The sequence below is a fragment of the Leptinotarsa decemlineata genome, unplaced genomic scaffold (assembly GCF_025532065.1).
Source record: "Leptinotarsa decemlineata unplaced genomic scaffold, Ldec_3_MD MMD2_P_RNA_scaffold_12, whole genome shotgun sequence".
NCBI lineage: Eukaryota > Metazoa > Arthropoda > Insecta > Coleoptera > Chrysomelidae > Leptinotarsa > Leptinotarsa decemlineata.
In genome coordinates, this window is record NW_027412526.1 from 6,775,269 (window position 1) to 6,800,558 (window position 25,290).

The following is a 25,290-nucleotide window of genomic DNA, read 5'->3' on the forward strand; positions in this document are numbered from 1 at the left end:
AAGTTGAAGTACTGAAAAAGAAACAAAAATATGAGATATCGCAATTGTAAAAGTCACGTTCTATATAATATGCACATATTAGCCATGTATATACACATTCAGGTACTTAAGCAAGTGAAAATGCCTGTTTGTGTCTCTTTTATGTATATACTATATATTATATTCAGAAAATATACATTTAAAGGACCGTCAGTCCCTTCGAAAATCTCCTCTACCAGTATAACGTTAGTAATATCAATAAGGTAACCAGGAGAATCATTACTGAAAATGATATATTGAAGTTGAAAGAATTGATTGCTAATAAAAATTGGTCAGTATTTTTTGATAATAATGAAGATATTAATAGCTTGGCGGATTGGCTAGTTGATACTTATAAAAATGCAGTTGATGATTGTTTTCCATTGAAAACTCACCATTGTAATAATCGGCCACCAGTGAAATGGTTTAGTCAAGAGTTAATAAAAAAAAGGAATATTTTATCGTCACTGAAAATTATATGTGATGTTGACAAAGATCCTGCCAAGTAGTCCCTTTTAAAAAATCTGAAAAAGGATTATGAAGAATCTATTTTGCTAACCAAGAAGCAGGCATTTGATTCCTATCTACAAAACTCAAAAAATATGAATAAAGCGTGCTGGAATTTAGTTAATTTTGAATGTAATAGGAAATCTAACTCAAAAAGATCTGATGTACTGTTGGCAAATGATTTTAATAATTTTTTCTGTACAGTGGCTGAAAAAATAATAAAAAATATTCCAAATATGTCTATTAACGCTATAGACTACCTTAAATCAATACCTCCGGTTAATTGCAATTTCTTTTTGTGCAAGACGACCCCCTCTGAGGTACTTCAAGTTATACAGATGCTGAAAAAGTCTTCGACAACGGATGTATATGGTTTGAGTGATTCACTCTTGAAAGAAACTGTAGACAGTTTAGTAGAACCGTTCACAGTTTTGATTAATAACTGTTTTACCCAGGGTATATTTCCAAATGCATTTAAAATATCAAAAATTTTACCTCTACACAAAAAAGATGATCTGGAAGAGCTTGACAATTACAGACCAATTTATATTATCGTTATTTTTTCTAAAGTTTTTGAAATACTGCTAAAAGACAGACTTTCGAGATATTTGGAGAGATTTGAACTGTTGTCTTCAGCTCAATTCGGTTTCCGTAGAAAAAAATCTACAACACAAGCCCTCCTAGAGATTTTAGAAAGGATGGTCGAGGGTTTGGAGAGACGCAAGGTTCTGTTCTTGGACCCCTGTTGTTTATCATCTACATTAATGACCTATGTTGTCACATGAGGACGAAATGTCAAATTGTCCTATTTGCGGATGATACCTCTTTCATCAGTTCAAACAGCAACATTTCACGTCTTCTTGATAATGCTGAAACCTTGATGACTAAAGCCAATAACCTTCGACTGAATAAAGGGAAGACACAAAACTTCATAATTTCGTGTAATAATCAGATCACGTTAGGTAAGCATTGTAAATTGCTTGGGGTTGTTTTAGATGATCGTTTGAACTGGACTCCTCATATAGATATATTGAGTAAGAGACTATCCAGTCTCTTATTTTTGCTTAGACAGCTCAGGTACTGCACAGCTCAGGTACTGCCTCAATTCGAGCATGTTAAAAAATGTTTATTTTGGATTATTTCATTCTGTGATCAGCTATGGTGCGATTCTGTGGGGTAATGCTGTTGATTCCTCAAAAATATTCAGGTTACAAAAACGCGCAATAAGACTATTAGCTGGGGCTAGGTATAGAGACTACTGTCAACCACTGTTCAAAATAATGAGGATTCTACCACTCCCTTTTCTGTATATATACCAAAATTTACTAGAAATCCATTCAGAAAGGCAGAATATACAAAAAGTTTCTGGCCTGCATCATTACACTACCCGGGCTGCTACGGCTGATGATTTAGTATTGCCACGTTACAGGTTGTCCAAATCTGAGAAAAATTCATTAGATTTTAAACTATATAATAAATTGCCCTGCGAATTCAGATCCATGAACGAGAAATTGTTCAAAATAAATGTAAAAAATTATCTTCTCGAACATTGTTTTTATTCTAGAGACGAGTTTATTCAGACAAAAATTCAATTTTGACGTGTATTTACCCAATTTATGTGATTGTGATATATTTTATATTGTGTACCTGAAGGCTTTTAGATAATGTTATTATATATTCATTCAATATGATATATTAATTGTGATGGACTTGCTATAAACCATATCATGTATGAGTTAAATAAATATCTATCTATCTATCTATCTATGGCCTTGAATATAACATCTGGCTACATATTCTATTGTCCATGTGGCGTCGTTCATGTACCTGCTTCTTTTAGTGTTAAACGTTCTGTTCGAATGAATATACGTATTTATTACAAGCGTCTCCTATAAGAGTTTTTAGTGATTAATACTTGAAAAAAAAATGTCGCAATTTTGCTTTATTTGCTCTAAGCTTTTGACTGAAGGTGAAACTGTTGTGGTTAATCGTGGAATGCAAACTTTAATCGAAGCAAGTGATGCGAGAAGTGATGAGTTTACTGAATATTTGAGACGTCTAAAGTCCGTTACAATCCAAGTGGATTGCCGAAAATCATACACGCGGAAAACTTCAATTGCCGCAGCAACAAGACAACGTGAATATGAACAGGCCAGTACTTCAAAAGTAAGTCCACCTCGTACTAGAGCATGAGTAAGTGAATCCAGCTTTAGTTTTAAAGAAAACTGCTTATTTTGTGGCGATGAAGCAGATTAACAAGCTGAGAAAGAGAAACCGCAGTCTTCTACACGGACATTGATTCTCCACCTCGGACAATTATTACGAAAGGATTTCGATTTCTTCTTGCTATTTATGGAGCTCCAAAAAAAAGTAGATTGCATTGATAAGTACAGATATTTAATCTTTGTAAAAAATACCCGAAACAAGAAGCAAGTACAACTATCTTGTGTTTCTCCAACATCGGCATCTGCTGTTCAACACTTGTATCGAGTATATAAAGTTCAGACATGGAAAGGAAATCAACTTAACCCTGAAGGCTGGGGTTGGAAATTAATAAATAATACTCTGGAACCAATTCAAACTTTGCTCTCCCCTGCTCCTGAAAAACTCCTTAACACAATTTTTTGCAATTATAAGAAAGGTTGCAGTGCCAAATGCGGGTGTAGAAAAGTAGGGTTACAGTGTTCACCTGCGTGTACCAATTGCCAAGGTCACTCTTGTTCAAATGTTGATTTGAGTACAACAGAGGATGATTCATGTGATGATTATGAAGAGATAACTGATACATCATTATTTGAACAATTTATGAACATCCGACAAGAAGAGGAAGGAGGCGAAGAAGAAATCGCAGAAGACATGATTATTGAAGTTAACTATGACGAGTATGAATCAGATTAAAGTATCAAAATAAATCAAACTGACAATTACACTCCATAAACATTATCAACCCGAATAATCTTCATGCAGTTAAATAAGTATTGTGACTAAAAATTACGTAGTAACGATTCGTGGAATAGGCCTACTGGGGAAACCACTTTAAAAAAACACGCCGAGTACACTACCTCACAGGTGGTGTGGAAACGTGTGCATAACGTGTTAGGAATCACACGTTAGAAGGTAAGACCTCGTTAGTCCTTAGCTTGCACAAGTTTCTCAACTTCTGAGAGTTATCGTTCGTATGGGGGCGACAGCTGATTAACGGAAAAATAGATTTTAAACAGATTACATAGAACGTGACTTTTACAATTGCGATATCTCAGGAACAGTGATACTTACAGAAAAAATCATAAGGACCATTTTTGTAGAGAATTTTGAGATCTACAACTTTGGTCTGAGGTATTTTTTGATAAAACTTACAGTTTTGGAGAAAAACTCAAAAAACCTGAATTTTTTACCTTTGACCCCAAATAACTTTTGAAGCGCTCATAGGACAGATTGGGACTTTCAAATTTTTATTTTTTATGGTAAAATGAAGGTCTTCACCAGAATTTAGCTCTGTGGCAATTTTTGTTATTTCATAACTGTTTCAGGTCTAAATTAACCGGACTATACGGAGAATCTTCGAATCACTATTAGAAAAGTTGTTGAGGATGCCATGTAGCCAGAATGACTACCCAGTTCCTCTGATTTGACTCCACTGTAGTGTGACCCCCTGAAAACTATAGTTGAAGTGATTCACGACTTTTCACTGTCTCAATATCAAATGACATTCAGACAGCTCGTTTTAACCGTATGCTAAGGTGATGTGTTAACTAGAAACTCTATAGTTGGCACTTGGCTGCAAAATAATTTACTGCGGAGAAAGACTCCACATTAATATCTGTTATTTTGCTCAAATTCCCCAGAACGTTTTATCTAAGTCCAATCTTGAGTAAGATTCCCCGTAAAAGTAGGGTGACCAATACTGAACCTTGAGGCAACCCGTCACGTATTTATTAATTGTTTTTTCTGGCTTCAATAAAGAAAATGTAAAAATACTTGAGTGCACAATTGATAAAACACTATTTAGACGATATAAAATTCAAATTGACTCATCGTACAGAATAAAAACATTCCAAGTATTCATAATAAATATTCAAAGTTCAAAATATGCAGTCATTATTGATGACTTTCCTTATGTCAGATAAAATTAGCGTCCCAATCATCCTTCGAATACCCGTCCAAATTTTTGTCACGTAAATGCATCATAACCTCTACTTCGATTGACATTGAATCGCAAGGAAAACTTTTATCACCCACATGATGATCTAAGAATCATGAGCAATACGTGCAGAGAACTTTGAAACAGAATGATAAGTTTAATTTAGGGAAATATCCCAAAGCAACGGTTATCAGGCCAATGTTAAACCGTGACCTACATGAAGAAACATGAACACGGTAGGAAAATATTAAATCATCTCCTAATTTACTGATCGATCGTCAAAGTCAATGGCAGTTCGTTTCGTAGGTTGAACGAGCTATTTTCTTTGTTTTTAGCTATTTCAAGTTTTTACAGGCACCTCATAGTCTGGTTCTGAAAACTATGAAAAATAGAGATGATGCAAAAGTTATAAAGAATTTAAGACATAGGTAAAAAAAATGTATGTAGGTTTTTGCAAATATTTCAAAAACTATAAAGAATGGGGAATGTTCCTCCTGACGAAAATCGAGTAGTTTTCATAAAAGAGCTCTAAAACAACGCATTTTAAACTTATCATTTTAACCTATTTCTTAAAAAAATTATTTGAATACTTAAAAAAGAGGAATGAAATAATGCATTCAACATTTAAAGAGATTCGTTTCAATTCCACCATTTGGCAACATCGGTTATAGCTAATAAAGGACAATGAATCTGTTACCGGTAGGTATGAGACAAACAAAGATGACATATTTCAGAGGCGTGCTGTTCTGTTTACTTATGTTCCAAGTTCCGAGACATTCTGTGAATGTGACATTTTGTGCACCTAACCTGTCTTCCTCTATATAAATAAATAACAAAACAACTGTTGTTTATGTGGCTTGTGGGGGTGGTATTGAACTATCATTTATATTTTGCCTTAATTGTTGATTTATAAAGATAATTTTCCTTTTTTAAAGTAGAATATCTAGGTACGTATAAATTATTTCAACTTGATATACGCGCTGTTGCCAATATGTGAATTAGAAACAAATCCCTTTGAAAATTAAAACCCAACATTTGAAACATCAATTTGAATCCTTTTCGAAGTAAATTTGAAAAACTCATGAATAAAACTAAACTTTATTTTGTTCAAACTTGCATTTGCTGTAATAACCCAAATTGAGAAACATTCCCCATCAAGGAATTAAAAGAAGAAGGTCCTTAGAAAGGAAGTTTCCAAAAAAAAGTCCCACCTCCCGAAACTCCATCTCCATTATTTATAATGGAATTTGGGAATTTTTTCAACTATTATATATCAATTTAAAAATTTAACGAAAATCAGGGTATATCCTGAATACTGTAAAAATTTGAGTCCCGTTGGAACAAAATCTCAAAGTGAATCATTGAAATAGCTAGGCAAATTATTAATAAACAATATTTTACTTGACTTGCGTCTTCATTGAAGACCACTTCATGTCCCAGGGGGAATCCCAGTTGGAATATTCAAAAATCCTTCGTTATTGCTCATCTACAACATAAAACGAACCTACATACAAAATTTCAGCCTCCGAAAATATAGCGGTACGAAAAAACGGCGATGAAAAGGTAATTTTCATATGTCTGCAATAACACGGATTCACATGTCTTCATCACTGTGTGTATAGTTTTCGTAAACGATATTGTGCAATCTTAAAGTTGACGGCACTCTCAGAAGATAAAACAACCGATACATAGAAATGAACCGGCAGCAAACTAATCCACGTGGACTGTAGACTTGGCGATTCGTATTGGATCATTTTTACTAACCAAGTTTTATGATTGGCTGGAGAGTCATAAAATTAAATTTGAAGTCATGTTACGGTGACGAATAGAAATCGGGAATGCGGGGATTGTTATCGCCGCGCCATCGTGTTCAGTTCAGGAACTGATCGCGATTTGAGTGTTGAAATCCGATATTGGTGCAGTTATAATTACTTAAAATTTTTGTTATTTATTTAAAATGTGGCGTCCTCGGACAAGTACTAATAGTAATAACGAGTGTGATAACAATGCAGACTTTTTCCAGTGCAGTGATTCCAATAGCAATGGTGAACAATGCGACGTTTGGTTTCGAGGAAACAAACTATTACAAGCAACATCAGATTTGATCGAAATTCCTTTCTCAACTGTAGGTACGTAAAACAGTCAAAAACAAACCTTACGAGCGTAAGACGCGATATGATACGGAATTACCAAAAGCTTTGGATGTTCATGTAATGAAATCATTGAAAAAAACAATATACGACTGTTACAAAAGCAATGCCATTCCTACAACTGAAATACCAAGGAAGAAATTGAATACTTCCGGCTATGACGTGAGCTGCTATGATAAAACTCTTCAGAATTGGAAAAAAAACCAGTATTCGTCTGCTTTTGCATAACTACTTGACAAGTAGTTGTGCAAAAGCAGAAGAAAACTGGTATTGTGTAACAAATACTTAGAACAAATAATTAAATATAGACAAGAACAACGGCAAATTTCCTATTTGGGTGAAACTTGGTATGACACTCACGACACAGTTACGAAAGGGTGGACTGATGGTCCGAGAATGTGTACGCCTAACATGCTTGCAAACAAAGGATCGCGACTAATTATTGTGCATTGCGGAGGAAGTAAAGGATGGGTTACGAATTCTTTGAAATTATGTGGAAAAAAACTTGAGGACTGCAATGTTGAGTATCACAAGAACCTGGAAGCTTAATATTTTCGAGGAATAGTTTGAAAACACATTGATTCCAAATTTGAATGCGAATAGTGTAATAGTTCTTGACAACGCTTCCTATCATTCGCGACAGCTCATCAAAGTACCGAATAAAAATTCGAGGAAAGATGAAATACAAAATTTTTCAATGGATAATAATTTTTATTTTGAAGATTACTTTATCAAAAACCATCTACTTGAATTTTTACAGACAAAAACATTTGAAAAAGTGTATGCCCTTGAAAGTATTGCTAAAAAGTATGGACACACCATACTGAGACTTTCCCCCTACTTTTGTGTTTTCAATCCCATCGAATTGATTTGGGGAAAATGGAAACAAAGCATCAGGCGTGTAAAAATAGTTTCCTAAAATTTGATAAGAAGGATCTAATATTACCCAAGAAGACTGGTAGAAAAGGATTAAAAAAGAAATTTTTGTTGATATATATATATATATATATATATATATATATATATATATATATATATATATATATATATATATATATATATATATAGAAGGAAAGGTTAGCTCGACTGGCTAAGTTAAGGAATAACGAAGGGAATGAATCGGGTATAGCAGTCAGAGGCAGAAAGATTGTAAAACTCTTTTTTCTGTTCAAGCTTTCGAGGCGTTTATTGTCTCTTCATCGGGAACTCTACAATAATTATTGAATAAACAAACGGTTATGGACAACGTGTTCATACTTACGAAAGTGAGGTTAAAATGAAGTTAACACATAAGTAACAAAGAGGATCCTCATATATGTATGTCAAGATTAAAATTGGTTAAAAACATGTGATATTCATTCAGAATTTTGCAATTATGTGAGATGATTACACGAATAATATGAAATAATGAATTTGAAAATTGAACTCAACAGGTAGTCAGACATGATTGACACGAAACATTAAGTTTGGCAGAATTTCTTGTTCTGACCAATGCATTGCTGCCAATGAGATTTCACAGAACTGTAAAATGATAAATCACAGAGAGTGAAGGTACGGGGTTTCTGTTCTGAAATTATTAAGTATTATCAAATTTGTTTTCTTTGTTTAAGCAAAGGAGATAGGTGTAAATCAGGCTGAGACTTTCAATGTCTGACCTGGAATTAATAGTATTTGAATTTTTAACTATGTGACACATTTCTAAGAAAGTTCTTTTTTGAGTATTATTTTAGACTCAGAAAATAATACTCAAAAAAGAACTTTCTTAGAAATGTGTCACATAGTTAAAAATTCAAATACTATTAATTCCAGGTCAGACATTGAAAGTCTCAGCCTGATTTACACCTATCTCCTTTGCTTAAACAAAGAAAACAAATTTGATAATACTTAATAATTTCAGAACAGAAACCCCGTACCTTCACTCTCTGTGATTTATCATTTTACAGTTCTGTGAAATCTCATTGGCAGCAATGCATTGGTCAGAACAAGAAATTCTGCCAAACTTAATGTTTCGTGTCAATCATGTCTGACTACCTGTTGAGTTCAATTTTCAAATTCATTATTTCATATTATTCGTGTAATCATCTCACATAATTGCAAAATTCTGAATGAATATCACATGTTTTTAACCAATTTTAATCTTGACATACATATATGAGGATCCTCTTTGTTACTTATGTGTTAACTTCATTTTAACCTCACTTTCGTAAGTATGAACACGGTGTCCTTAACCGTTTGTTTATTCAATAATTATTGTAGAGTTCCCGATGAAGAGACAATAAACGTCTCGAAAGCTTGAACAGAAAAAAGAGTTTTACAATCTTTCTGCCTCTGACTGCTATACCCGATTCATTCCCTTCGTTATTCCTATATTTATATATATATATATATATATATATATATATATATATATATATATATATATATATATATATATATATATATGATGTTATAAAATTACTCAAAAAAAACAATGAGACGTGAACAACAACATCACAGAAAAGTTCAAATACACACAGCGAGGACACCCTGTACATGTATCGAAATTCACGGACTTGGCAGGAAACAAATACAAAAGAGTGGGAAATTTAAATTTCAAGATTTGTGCACCAAATTTCATTTAATTTCAAAAACAGGTAACCGATATAGGTTAGAAATAAATGTCAGATGAAATCAAATTGATATCTGTTATGAAAAATTGGAAAAGACATAATTGTAATTAATTAGGAATTATGAAAAATTCGAAAATTATTGTTGTGAATAATTTCTTCAGATACGGACATAAAGTGATGCATTCGAAGAATATTTATATTTAGCATAAGCGAGGTTAACTAATTCTGTACAAAATTGTTAAGTAAAGATGTATCTAAATTTAAGAACAAATGTGAAAATCATAGAATAGATAGTTTTTCTGATATTGAAGTTGAAAATTTGTAGTTATGAAAATTGAGAGGTGATAACTAAGGAAAGTAAGATATTTTCAACTTTTTTGTCAACAACCGGATTCTTCTCAAGGCGGCGAAGGTGAACGCCACGTAAAATTTTCTGTCTCCAGAAATTTGAAAAATATTAAGAAAAGTTACTAATAGAATATAATGGTATTGTATTCGGTTAATTAAAAGTAAATATAGTGAAGGACTAACCCGATAAGCCTATTTCCAGTCAAATTTCCACGATCCAGCCCCGAAGTTTAGAAAACTCACACCACACACCAACATTGGAGAAAAACCAGGTATTTACCGATTCAACTCAAATAAAATATATGCATATATAAAAGAAATTGTCCAAGAATAAAATAACAGGACAATCAAAACAAACTTTGAATACATAAATTTCGTTAGCAAACAAATCACAGTGACCCTGAATAATCAACTGACATTTTACAGGCAAAGAGTGCGTTCCGATATTCACACTAAATTAGTTCGGTGTAGGTTTAGAACATTTTTAGAATTGAGTAATTTTCTCTTTCGGTAATTTATATATTTTTACATTTATTATTAAAATTGTTCTACATTTTCTGAAATCAGTTGTGTTCTTTTCAAAATTTCTTCACAGGAACATCTGCCTGAATCCACCTGATATGTTGAGAAAAATCTCTATATATACACTGAATTATAGGATTTAAACTCAACATAAGAGTCTAGCCGAATCAAAACTTTCATTAAAAAAAATAACAAAAATAATGGTAACTAGAAATTGTATTTACTTAACTCACATCAACATATTTAACATCATATATATATATAAATATATATATATATATATATATATATATATATATATATATATATATATATATATATATATATATATATATATATATATATATATATATATATATATATATATATATACTTTTTGATTGATGCAACTAATTTTCCTTCATTTTGAGTATTTCAATATTAAATTCTACAAAAAGGATTTGAAGCTTTATATCTTCTATAAATTATCTGCGAGCGCTTTCGACAGTTGGTAGTACTGTCATCTTCTGGCACTCCTCAAAGAAAAAGTTTGAGGAGTGCCAGATGTGTGTAAAAATTAACAGTTGTTTCGGTGTTGCAATGAGTATGAGCCAAAGCTCAGAATTGTACAGTTGTCGAAATGTGAACCTTTGAATATAGATTTTTTCCATTTTTTGCAGATTTTGGTCATCAATCGAGAGCTCTTACTTCTGGTTGGGATAGAATTTGGATGTTCAGCAACCAGAATTAGTTTTACGAATAATTTTCTTCAGTTATAATAGATGCCGCCATTAATAATTTCACCTGAAAATGGGGTGTTCCATCGCGAGTGGCGGACAGTGTATATCACTTTGGCCAACCCCATTCAGGTGGTAGGTGCATTTTGAGCATTTCCATCAGTCCTGAGAGTTTCATCGTTCCATCTCGAATATTACGGAAGATACGGGGGTGTTTCCGTGAGAAGTGAGACACACTGTATATGGAACCAACAAATAATGGGGCTAAGCAGCAAATGAAAGAGTACTCTTTAAAGTTTGTCCAAGCTTTCGGAAATTTAATAAATTGTTTCCATCATCAGGGATGAACTTTTTGAGGATGTTTCATACGATGGTTATGTAAAATATTGGACACAACATGATGGATGAACATTGATACAATACATTTATAAAACTGGTTAAAGGATGTCTAATATTGGATAAAATATTTGTGAAATACGTTACAGTTTAAAATTAATTTGAAGGAAGAATAATGTCACATGTCGAAGGAAAAAAAGAGAGAAAAAAGAAAAAAAAGAGAAAAAAAGAAAAAATTTCGAGTACTCTTTCATTTGCTGCTTAGCCCCATTATTTGTTGGTTCCATTCCTAACTAGTCAGCAACGATTACCTTCTCCTCTATATATATATATATATATATATATATATATATATATATATATATATATATATATATATATATATATATATATATATATATATATGTGTGTGTGTGTGTGTGTGTGTGTGTGAGTAAGTAGTATTCAGAAGTATTTTCAATTATCACCCTGTTATTTGAATCCCTACTTCCCTATATAAACGAACTATTTATTATATATATATTATTATATATATTTTTGTTACATATACCCTACTTTATACCTTATATATACCCTACCTTAAAATCGACTTACCCTTGCAAAATGAGAATAACGTAAGTCAGCTGTAGCACAAGAAAAATCTGTACAGATCCGTATAGGGTCGACAATAAATCATATTTGAGAAAGATAATCACAATCACAACCGCCGCCAAATTAGCCTCTACTAGCGAAACGATCATTTTTGCTTGAAAAAAAAATCACCCCCGTGATTTTTTTGGAAATATCCAAAAATTTTTACCGGGCACTTGAGATTTTCGTTAGGTATTTGTTGTTCAACAGATGGTGGCCAAGCAACTAATGAAGTAATTGATATTCTGCTGACACGGATGGATCGATACGATGTTCATATCATAAACCTTGAATATATTAAACATATTTAAAGTGATACCGATAAGAACAATCGGTCCAACGTGAACAGAATCAAAGGAAAAGAATGTTGTTTTATATAACGGTCATGGAATTTTCTACTTCGTGATGAAACGCTGAAGAGAAGAAAACTATTATCATCAACGCGTTAATTGACTTGTAAATGCACCACTTGTATTATCCCTGCACTTGTAAATTGATATTTTTTTAAGGATAAAACACAAGCACTACAGGAAAATTCTACGAGCGGTGCCTGTGCGAATTCACATTGGATTTGAATCGCTCTACAATAAAAAATATCAGATTGTTTCAAAAGTTTTCTCCGTTTTAATGTCGTGTGTTTTTGTAGCTCCATATCTCTATTTATTCTGTCGAGTAGGTTAGGTTAGGTCCAAAGTGAGTGGACCTATTCAACCCTCCATCGCAACCCGCGAGGGTTTATTGTTGCTCACACCTATTTACACTCGACCAAATAAACCCTGCTGCTTAACTAAGCCGATTAGTTTGTATGGTGAGTGGTCTTTCAGGTCACATGGTAAGAGTACGGCTCTGCCGAACTCTAAAAACCTGATTCGGTCCCCAGCAGGGCAGGTACCAAGTGGGTGCTTTGCTGTTTCATCATTTTCCAAACAGAGGCGACTTACACTGTCTTCCAACACTCCGAGTCTCTGCATCTGTATCTGTAGAGTAGGGAGGGTGAGTGTAAGCCCAAAGCACTTAGGCCACAAGTGACCCATTGTACATCCTCCCGAGGAGTTGTCCTCCTAGGTCATCGCCCATCCTATCCTTTCCAGGAAGCTGGACAGGTCACTTGGAGACATCTCCTTTATATCGGCAGGTGTAGGCCAAGACTCGCCGAACACACACTCTCTTATTGACGATAACTCCGGGCACTCGCATAGGACATGCCTGATAGTCTCATCTTCCTGTTCACACATCCTGCATAGAGGTGTGTCCACTAGCCCCATATTATGGAGGTGTTTCCTCAGTTGACAGTGGCCAGTCAGAAATCCTACTGTTAAGCGTAGATTTTTCCTGGTCATCGCCAGATATTTCTTCGGCGCCAGCTTCCCAGGATCGCCCAGGGTAATCCTGGCAAGATTGCATCCCATCTCTTTAGGGATCGAGCATGGGTGTAACATTTGGCTAGTTCCGCAATTGTCGAAGTCATCAGGCCGTAGGTGTGCCACTGGGTCCTAAAATTCTTAGTCCAGCCGCTTCCTTGGCTGACGAGTCGGCAATGCGATTACCTTTACTCCTGTCGTGCCTTTTAACCCACCTCAGGATAATGTTATTATCTACCGAGGCTAAATCATGGTGGCACTATAGTCATAGCCCTGAGGTAACACGTTGTCTGTTCAAGGCTACTAGCACTTGTCTGCTGTCAGTGGAGATTGTTATGTTTTTGCCAGAAATTCCTTTCCTGGTTATTTCTTTTGTGGCGATTGAGATACCAGCCAGTTCTGTTTGGACCACGCTGGTATTTTTTCCCATTCCCCACTTGATCCTTAGGCTTAGTGATCTGAAGTACCCTCCACATCCTGAGACTTCTTTTTGACACGTCTGTATATATGCGTATTGCATTTGCTGCATCTGACTCTGTGTTGTTTTATTTGTATTTCGTAGGGTTCATTAAACACAAACCTGGGTTGCATCACTGGTTGCCTGCAACTGAGGTTGCGCAGTAAGCGCTTCTTGCCATAGGCTCAGCCTCAATTGATCCACTCCTACTTCGAGGTTTACACAAGCCGTGCGCAATCGTACCATGGTCATTAACGCAATCTCCTTAACGTACAGGTCCAGAGGGGTCAGACCTGTGATTAATTCCATTGCCGCGGTTGGTGTTGATCTCATGGCTCCTGTGATGTTCAAACAAGCAAGTCGCTGTATTTAATATCATTTTTGGATGGCCGTTGCTTGTAGAACTTTCGGTCCCCATGCAATGGCTCCGTACGTTAACATAGGTCTTATTATTGCAGTATACAGGGTGTAACTAAATAAGTGTAAAACATTTAAGGAGGTGATTCCTCATCGAAAAAAGATATGCTCTTTCATATAAAGAAACTTCATTGGAGCATCCCTTAAAGGGGGTACACAAAATTTGTATAACACTTTTTTTCACAAGCATTGAAAAAGTTACAATGTTGAAATTAACCTGACGTTTTGTACTACCAAAAAGACACTTAGCCAGAAATTTATTTGGTTTACCCCATGGTTGTAAGGGGTGGAAAACGCAACCCCTAAAATTTATTTCCGATGTGACTTTTTGTCTTATTATCTGTTTACCATTTAAAAATTTATTTCCGATAGCCTGTTTCATTCTAAATAAAAAAGTCTCTAGGGTGTTTTGCCCAAAATAAACACAGTTCGCAGCAAAAAATTATTTTACGAACAACTACAGAGATACATCGTCATAAATGCGAAAATACGAAACTAATCTATCTAGTAGGTCGCTATTAGCGATAGTGACAATTAAATTGATATGACACTGTCAGTTTGTGAATTTTCGAAATTGAATTAATACTAATTGTGTGTTGTTGTTTTGTTCTTAATTTGTTACTTTAATAATTCAATTGTTATTAAAATGGCATACATAAATGAGGAAATGGCTGATATGCATTACGTTTACGGTCTCTCGTAGGGGAATGGGTTAGAAGCTTCTAGAAGATATGCTGAAATGTATCCTCAACGGCAGCATCCTTCACATAGAATATTTGCTCGACTTCATCCACGATTACGAGAATATGGTTCATTCGACAAAAGAACGCAGGATTGTGGTAGCCATCGAGAAGTACGAACACCACAGCTTGAGGAAGCAGTACTTAATTTGATTGAAGAACAACCTACTACCAGTACTAGAAAGATTGCTTTCCAGCTAAATGTTGATCATATGACGGTATTTTGAATTTTAAAGGAACAACTCTTATACCCTTACCAGTACAGGCACTGTTACCGCGAGACTTTCCGAACCGTCTTGAATTTTGCAATTGGATGCTGGAAATGATTAGAAGAAATTTTGACTTTCTGAAAAAGATAGAATTCACAGACGAATGTAGTTTTTCTCGGGACACTATTATTAATTTTCATAATCACCACATATGGCCTGATGAAAACACTCACGCTATTGTCGAAACTAACCATCAAGAACAGTTGTCTCCTAACGTGTGGCTCAAAGTTATTGGGGATGATTTAATTGGGCTTCATTTTCTACCTCCTCGATTAAATGGTGAGGAATACGTTCAATTTTCAAGAGAAATGCATCCAGTACTGCTGGAGGAAGTTCCTTTGGGCGTCAGAAGCGATGTGTTTTTTATGCATGATGGGGCTCCCGCCTATTTTAGTCAAGTAGCACGTCAGCATTCAACTGAAACATATGCAAATCAGTGGATAGGTCGAGGAGGACCACAGAACTGGCCCGCTCGATCCCCGGATGTCAATCCTCTCGATTTCTCTATTTGGGGCCATTTACAGCATTTGGTTCATCGTACTCCTGTTCGCAATGTAGAGGACTTAAGATGCACGCATCATCGATGCGTGCAGGGTAATCAGAGAGACCCCAGAAATATTTGAGCGAATACGTGGCTCAATGCGCCGACGTCTAGACGCATGCCATGTCTGAAGGTGGACATATTGAACATTTAGTATGATTTCTACATGTTGTGTGGTTTGTTATTAATAAATTAGTTTTGTTTGTTACCCTTTAATCGTTTAATGCAGGTACTAACTACAAAATAACAAAAAATCCAGTTCGCATTTATGACTATGTATCTCTGTAGTTGTTCGTAAAATAATTTTTTGCTGTGAAATGGTTTATTTTGGGCGAAAAACCCAAGAGACATTTTTTGTTTATAATGAAACAGGCAATCGGATATGAATTTTTAAATGCTAAACAAATAATAAGACAAAAAGTTACATTGGAAATCAATTTTAGGGGTTGCGTTTTCCACCCCTTACAACCATGGGGTAAACCAAATAAATTACTGACTAAGTATCTTTTTGATAGTACAAAACGTCAGGTTAATTTCAATATTGTAACGTTTTCAGTGCTTCTGAAAAAAATTGTTATACAAATTTTATGTACCCCCTTTAAGGGATGCTCCAATGAAGTTTCTTTATATGAAAGAGCATATCTTTTTTCGATGAGGAATCACCTTCTTAAATGTTTTACACTTATTCAGTTACACCCTGTATATCCAGGTGACCACACGGGGTGAAAGACCCCATGCGCGTCCCACTGTCCTACGACATTGCTCATAAGCCACATATGCTCTTTTTGCTCTACTCTGTAGGTGAGAGTTCCATGTTAGCTTCCTGTCGAAGATATTACCAAGGTATTGTGTAGAATTAATTATTGTTGAGGTGATTAATCAGGGTATCAACGAGTTTCTGCATATGAAGATTCAAATGACAGTGACCTGTAAGAAGGCCTGTTGGACATCTTAGTTAATCCTTACTGTAGTCCAACAACTGTTTGGTATCAAGCTTCGAAGGGTGAATAACGTCTTGCAGTGAGCCAATCCTGAAAGATTGATTATGCCAGAAGTCCATAAATCTTCTTGCCATCCAGGTGTTCAATCTTTGTTTGGCAAAGCCCAAAGCGATGCCAATGACAGGTTCTAATCCAATGAAGCCGTTTGCAGCACCCTCCTTTGCAAGAGAGTCAGCACCTTCATTGCTCCAGGCCAGTATTGCCAGGAATCCAGACCAGAGACAATTCTGTTCAGTCTTCCTATCGAGGAGAGTCTTTTTTGGCAGTTTGCTACCAATTTGGACGTTGCTCGGTGGGAGCCAAGAGCTTCCAACACCGCTTAACTGTGCAAGAATATTTTTATTGACTTGTGTATGAGGTTGGATGCTTCCAATCTCTCTGCACATAATTCAATAGCATAAATTTCCGCTTGAAATACGTCGCATACGTTCCTAGAGAATTTTGTAATCTATCCAGTGATGCTGTTTATTTTTTTTCAAATTTTATTATTTTGCCTCTAAGCTAATTACTGTATGATGTCATTAGGTGATTTTTGACCAATAATAAATACAAATTATGCGCTTTATTTATATTCGAAAGATCGGAATACATTGACTCCTTCATTGTATTTTATATTAGTAAGCATAAAAGGGTCAGGCTCATTGACACCTTACTTTTGTTTACTTTTGTTTACTTTCCATCGATTTGAATTGAATGTTAATAATGTTGTGACGATTTTTTCAACTTATTTCAAATTTGCTGACAATTATGACCAAGGCCGTTTTAGTGACGCCAAAATATAGACGGGCCATTGAAGAGAGAAAATTGACTCCAACAACTTAATAATCCTGTTTCAAATTGACTTGGCTTGGTTTATTGTTGTCGGAAAACCCGGGCAAATGTCATAGTCTGGGTCACAGGATCCTTTTTTTGAACTTCTGTTCAAGGGCACCGAAATGACCTCTAGCAACTTTTTAAAAAAAATTAAAAGGGGCTCAAAGAAGTTGCAGAAGTTATAAACAATTCAGTAAATAAAGGGAAGGTTTGGTTTTTTGCAAATATCTCGGAAAATATTAAAGATATCAGAAATTTAAAAAAATCCTTAAAGAGGAGGAAATTTCCTAAAAAAAGTCCACTCTATCACCTATAATTATTTTTAATTTAATTTTAATTTAAAGGCGACCTTTGAACAATAAAAATAATTTTAACCCATTGAATATCATTATTAACAAAAAAAAATAACATACCTTCTAGACACTTGAATAAACGAAAACCCATGGAAAATTTTTTTTCCGTGATTATTTTAGTAGGCATATTTTAGTTAATTAACTAATTGAAAACCACAAATTTTGTTCACTTCTTGGAGCTTCTCTTGAAAGCCTTCAAAAAAGATTCCCGTTGGAATAATTAAAAATTTTTGATTTTCCACTTTGTTAATAATACTCAAAGACATTAAAGAGTGAAAAATTCAAACAAAGCAATGGAAACTTTTTTTAAATATTCAAATTTATTCGTATTCTTATTATTTAAAGTTACATAAAAAATATTTTTCATAACTTTTAGCTCTATTTATTTAAAAAATTGTTATGAACAAATGAATTGTTTATGAGATATTTGAAATTTTTCTCTTCTGAATGTATTGATGATTGAACTCATGTCCTTCTGCTAGAAGGTGGTTTACAAATGTGGAAATGGTCTTTCTATTTTCAAAACTATTCCTATGGTTTTTAATTCTTTGGTAAAATATTCTTCCTGTTAGGCCAATATACGATTTTGGGCGAGAGCCACAAGTCAACTTATATACTATCTGATCTATCCGACTTTGAATTTTTGTTTTCATTATATTTAAAACAATTCTTCAATTATGATTTATTCTATAGAGAGGGTATCTTTTCTTGGAATTTGGGTAGAGCTGGTCCAGCTCCGTCACGCTGAATCCCGCTTTGAAAAAATTCTACTTTTTTTAGCCTACTTTACCTACAAACGATACTTATAAATGTAGTAATGTTCATTTTTTTTTTGTAGTCTTATCGGTTACTGAGAAAGCACTATGGATATTATTCTAACTACGAAGGACGAGTAATAATGTGCCAAAAAGTTCTGAAATAGGTTCTAATAGATTATAGTTTATTGTAGTAACAACAAAATATTACTATATCTTATATTCTTTTGAACTATAGCAAAAAAGCTACTATAACAAGAATACAAATCATAACGATGAAGTTGATTGTAGATGAAATTAGATGTTTGTAGTTACCATTAAACACATCAATGAAATAAAATCGAGTATTTTTCAAGTGCATTTGTAGTGAATCAAGAGCAAACTTTCAACTACAAACGATGCTGATGAATGTAGTAGAGTTCATTTTTTGGTAGTCTCATCAATTAGTGAGAAAGCACTACTGTTATTATTCAAACTACGGAATACAATTAATAATGCACTAAAAAGTTTTGAAATAGGTTATAAATTGATTGTAGTTTATTGTAGTAACAACACAATATTAATTTATTTCATATTCTCTTGAAGTATAGCAAAAAAGCTACGATAACAAGACCTCAAATCATAAAATAACAAACTACAAACGATGAAGTTGATTATAGCTGAAATTAGATGTTTGTAGTTACCATTAAACACATCAAAAATGAATGAAATAAAATTGAGTATTTTCCAACTGCATTTGTAGTGAATCAAAAACATAATTTTAACTTTGAACGATGCTGATGAATGTAGTAGAGTTCATTTTCTTGTAGTCTCATCAGATATTGAGAAAGCACTATTGATACTATTCAAACTAGTAACAATGCGCAAGAACGTTTTGAAATAGGTTTTATTTTGATTGTAGTTTATTGTAGTAACAACAACACAATATTAATTTATTTTATAGTCTTTTGAAGTATAGCAAAAAAGATATGATAACAAGACTTCAAATCATAAAATAACAATTGTCCTCGAACCACAAACGATGAAGTTGATTGTAGCTGAAATTAAATGTTTGTAGTTACCATTAAATTAGAATAATGAATAGAATGAAACAATACTTTCAAATATTCCGCGTTATTGCTCAGCCAGAAAAGAAGGTACAGCACATGGCTAGTAAACAAACCTTATATTTACATAGATATAGATATAGAAACCATAAGTGGATTTTAGTTTTTGTTAATTATAGTCAAACTACATTCATTTAGACCGTGATCTTCCAAAGGACATACTTTTAGATAATAACAAAAATGAATTCGATTAGTAGTTTTTCGGGAGCTATCGTGACCACGCTGGTTTCCATACATCCATACAAACGAACGGCCACGGAATAATTCTTTTATACATCATTTTTATTTATTTAAAACGCAAAATGTGTTTAAAAAATGTCATGAGTGTTGAAACTAGTGTTTTCTCTTGACAATTATGTGTAAATGTTATATTAAGGAGTGCGATAGAACATAAATACTGACAAATTTCACTAGTTCGGACTTCCATTGTCTATTATATAAAATGATTTGAAATCCCTGAAACAAAAAAAGAAGAATTGAAAATGAATGGCTGAAAATAACAATTCGGGTCATCACCCGAAGACGATTGTAGATACTAACAATCGAAACGTCGTGAACTAACGTGACTTGGAATCTCTCCATTTTTTATTTTTATTTTCTTTTTTCATTTCTTTATTTTAATTTATTCAATTGTTCTATTTTTACTTGTATTTTATTTCACTATTATTTCATTTCAGGTTCATTTTGGGTTAATATAATTATTATTTTCAGCCATTAATTTTCAATTCTTCTTTTTTTGTTTCAGGGATTTCAAATCATTTTATATAATAGACAATGGAAGTCCGAACTAGTGAAATTCATCATGAAACATTGTCAATCACCTTCAAACAAACGATAAATACTGACACTTTGAGTTCAAAAAATCACTTGATTTTTGTAAGGCGCCTTACTATACATTTTTATCAAATGCCCAACTATACATTTGTAGTGATTCAAAAGCAAAAAATTTGTCTTTTTTTTGAATATCTATGTACAAACTATGCTGATGATTGAAGTATGAATTGTTATTTTCATAGTGTTAATAGTGACACATCAAGAACGAGTAGTACATTTTAAAGTAATAAAAATCTGAAATACTTGTCATGTACTTTGTCAAGTTATCAGTATTATATCGTTTGTAGTTTACTTAGTACTGAGAAATAGCATTGAATTAAATAAACAATAATAGGTTTATGAAAAATCCTCGTTTTCAAATGCAAAATTATAAACAATAAATATAGTTTAAGAAAACTGAAAAACACGCTTTTTTTAAACGAGCTAAAAAGTTAAAATAAATATAGTTTAAAAACACTAAAAAACACGCTTTCAAAGAACATCTAACTGAAAAGTTGAAAATATTATTTTTTAAATAAGCTTAAAACAATAACGATCGAAAAATATTAGTATTATTGTGAAAAAAGCGTGGGCGCTAGATAAACAAAAAATATGGTACACTACTACATTCATCAGCATCGTTTAAAGTTAAAATTTTGTTTTTGATTCACTACTAATGCAGTTGGAAAATACTCGATTTTATTTCATTCATTTTTGATGTGTTTAATGGAAACTACAAACATAGTTTGTTATAGTAGTTTTTTTGCTATACTTCAAAAGAATATAAAATATAGTGATATTTTGTTGTTACTACAATAAACTACAATCCATTTAGAACCTATTTCAGAACTTTTTGCACATTATTACGCGTCCTAAAAAAAAAGTTGATTTTTTTCAAAGCGGGTTCCAGCGTGACATGATGCCTTGTTTTCGTAGTTTTTTTAAGACACTACCTTGTAGCCGTTGTTGACAGCGATTTGTTTGATGCAACTCAGCTCTCTCTGAAAAAATTACTTTCCGACTGTGTAATACGAGTATTCAATAGCCTGTGAAGCATAATATTGCGTGCAGCTACTTTATGAGCATAGGAAAATGTGTAGGAATTATGTATGACAATGCCTGTATAATTATTTTTGTGAAAACAGTAAATCCAAAACCGATTTGTTTCTGAAATTTTCAATATTTTTTATATAGCTAATAACGCATGTATGTGTTACTCTTCAAAGTACACACTGTAAACCAGTAACATATGTAAACATTCTGGAAAGAACCCCACAAGTGTTTACGAAATCCATTAATAGTTGGGGTGGCTGGAAAGTGAAGGGACGAAAACCGGCAGCTGGCAAACTGAATTCTTCCGACGACATTCGGAGAGGGTGTTAAATGTTTGTTTCTCTGTTACAACAGTTATTGATTTCAATGAAATAAAAAAATAAAAAACAAGCTTTTAAAGAACATCTAACCAAAAAGTTAATAATATTTTTTTAACAGTAACGAACGAAAAATAACGACAGACGCTTGATATACAAAAAATATGGCACAGAGCGCCCACGCTTTTTTCACAATAATACGTTATTACTTTAAGCTTAGAAAAAATTATTTTTAACTTTTTAGTTCGATGTTCTTTAAAAGCGTATTTTTTAGTTTTTTAAAGTATATTTTTGGAAAAGAAAGTTTTTGGCTTTCTACTACTCCATCTTGATACAACAAAATGTGGGAATCTTCCAAAGAAAGAAAGGAAGTAATCAATTTGAAACTCTATACATGAATGTGTAGATCATGCAAAGAAGTAACTTTCAGAAACAAACTGGAAGAAAGCCCTCCTGAAACAGCTACTTTCATATAAACATTGAATTACACGAAAAAAAAAATTCTTTCGAAACAAATACTTTTAAATGAACATTGAATTATACAGAAGATACTTTTCTCTACTCAGTTTGTATTCCAACCATTCGTTATGGAATAAAATCAGATATCATTCACAGGAGTTCTACTTTAAATGAATGGTAACAAATTGCACTTACATGGAACACTGTCATCCTCATTGTATAATTTAGTGTACACATAAAAGTATCTGTTTCGAAAGAATTTTTTTCTTTCGTGTGATTCAATGTTTATATGAAAGTAGATGTTTTAGGAGGGCTTTCTTCCAGTTTGTGTCTTTGCATGATCCACACATCCATGTATAGAGTTACTTATTTTCAAATAACTGGAAGATTCCCACATTTTGTTGTATCAAGATGGGGTAGTAGAAAGCCAGAAACTTTTTTCCCAAAAAAAAATATAACACCTTCAATTCAAACTATATTAATTTTTCATTTTTTTGTTTCGTATGCTATAAAAGCGTATTTTTTAGTCTTTTTAAACTATATTTATTTTATCTAAACTTTGGGATCAATCAGCCGTATATTGTTCAGAAAAATAACCGTTGATATTTTCCGATTCCGGAGAGGGAGCCTGAAAATCAGCCCAAGGCAGCAGGCACGCAAAGAAGGGTTACAAATAAGGCAGCAGGCGCGCGTGTCAATAAACTATCAATTCGGCAACAATTCTTCCACTAAGTAAAATTTCATCTATTCATTAAAACATGTAAAAAAAATCACCAACCTCACAAACCCCGATGAAAACAGCGTAGGAAAGGCCCAATACAAAAACCCGAGGAAAATAGAGAATTCCAATATCGACTCCATAGTCCATGCAACGAAAGTACCGCTAAACACGACCATTTCGAAAAATTTCAATCATAACAAATACAACACCGACAACCGAACAACTTCAAATCTGTAGCGGCACTCGAAAACAAAAACACAAGTTCGTGCTGCTCCCCGTATATATTTCCGCTTTTTGACGTGTTTTCGCGACCGGCTGTTTTCGAAGAATATATATCAAGTTCGGCGCATCGCGTCACGAAAGCCATCCAAAACTAATGTCGTACACCGTGTACGGTATCTAAAACCTATTCATTCTACCAAAGCAACAATGGGTAGCCCTTCTTTGTTTGCCGGTCACGCCGTCTCTGTTTCGGTGAATGTGAATGCACTGTTAACGGGCAGAGGCGTACTTGGATGTTTTTGCTCGACGGGGTGCACAAGTATTATCCAGAAATGAGAAACTACAGCAGTATATCTAATATGTTCCTTGTAGTTCATCTTGTATACAGTGCAGTGCAAAAAGTAAAAGAAAAAAAACAGGCATTGAACTACTTGATACAATAACCTCCAGGAAATATTTACAATCTAGGTCCACACACCAAGTCCAAGTTTTAGTGGTATGTCAGGACTAGGACGTGATCAATTAACCATTTCTCCTTGCACAGTTCCTTTTGACAGCTTGCCCCTTATTGTTCCCTTTAATCCCTCACAACACTCTGCCCATTTATTCGCAACGCGAATCCATTCCTTTTTCTTTCCATTCATACCCCTAAGTTGCATTCCTCCATTTTCTCGTTCAAGCCGCTCTTTCCATTCGCGCCATCCAATTTTCTCTCCTTCCATGCATCTCCCAAGCACATGCTCTACCGTTTCAGGCTCCTTCCAGCCACAGGGGCACTGAACCTCCGGTCCCAGGTTGAACCTGGCTAGATAACCCGGGAAGTTTCATGCCCCGTAAGAAGTTGGACATCCTTCCTCGACAGATTAAGAGATTCAAACCCGACTCTTTTACAGTATCTGTATAACAGCCGCCCAGTGTTCCGTCTCTCCATTCCCTCTGCCATTCTTCCGTGATTCTTCCTGGGTCAGTTGAATTTTGTATGGGTACAGGCTCAAGTCACGTCGCAAAATTCGCCAAGTTGTGGTCTGCGAAAGGTCGAGTTTTTGTGAGCGACGCGAAATCGACTGCTATGGATTCTCCTGAACACTCTCACAGGCAGCGGCAATGTTTTCGGTAGATCTTGCGTTTCGCCGACGCACGGATGTTGGTCGATCGGTAGCACATGATAATTTGTCAAAACAGATTGAATAAATTACAACTAATTTGACAGATGTAGCTACAACAAGGTGGCCGTTATCAATTGTCAAAGTTCGGAAATCCCTGTTGGAATCCCTACTTTCCTACTAATATAAATATGAATGTACATTTGTTTGTTACGGTTTCACGCGAAAACACAGGTCGTCATGAAATTTTGTACACATGTTCTTGGAGGTATTCGAAGTAACATAGGATACTTTTTATTAAAAAAAAAATTTATGTAACATAAAAAAATTGTCAAAAAACTCTCAAAATCTAGCTACTTTGTTGGTTAGGTTAGGTTAGTTTAGGTTATGTTATGCCTTGACTTTGGTCACAGAGCGACGGAGTGTACGGGGGAAGATAGGACGCAGCAATGCGTAAAATATAAGGCTAAGAATGTAGGGGAGGAAGTGTGATAAAGTTGGCCATAGGCACGATCAAATTAGGTGTCCTGTATATAAGAGACTGATCGAGGAGCGGAGAAGGGCCCGCTTGACGAGGAGATAATAACAGTAATCTAATGGCTCTTAAGATCTTACAGATGCATACTGCGCATCACTTACTTTTAAAAGCGGCAAGCGAAGAGAAAGCTGACATACTATTAGTGCAGGAACCAAATAAAACATCGGTTGAAAATAATACGGAGTGGATCAAAGATCAAAATATAAATACAGCGTCCTAAGTAAAAACAGGAATTGTGGCATCAAAGGCCACACAAGTGGAGCATGTTTATATA

The 25,290-nt window shown here is 34.2% G+C and overlaps 1 protein-coding gene across 4 annotated transcripts in view; it reads right to left on the minus strand.

Annotated features, from left to right (window-relative positions):
- mino (glycerol-3-phosphate acyltransferase mino) overlaps window positions 1–25,290 on the minus strand; it is a 78,768-nt gene that overhangs the window by 44,595 nt on the left and 8,883 nt on the right. For 2 of the 4 annotated variants that reach the window (XM_074173203.1, XM_074173197.1), the window contains exon 1: window positions 11,942–12,216. The exons of 1 other annotated variant lie outside the window; for it this stretch is intronic. In XM_074173203.1, coding sequence (XP_074029304.1) covers window positions 11,942–12,087 — 146 coding nt within the window. In that variant the 5' untranslated portion in view covers window positions 12,088–12,216. Of the gene's footprint in view, window positions 1–11,941; window positions 12,217–23,210; window positions 23,530–25,290 lie in introns of those variants that run through there. One more of the 4 variants, XM_074173210.1, reaches the window with a different exon arrangement.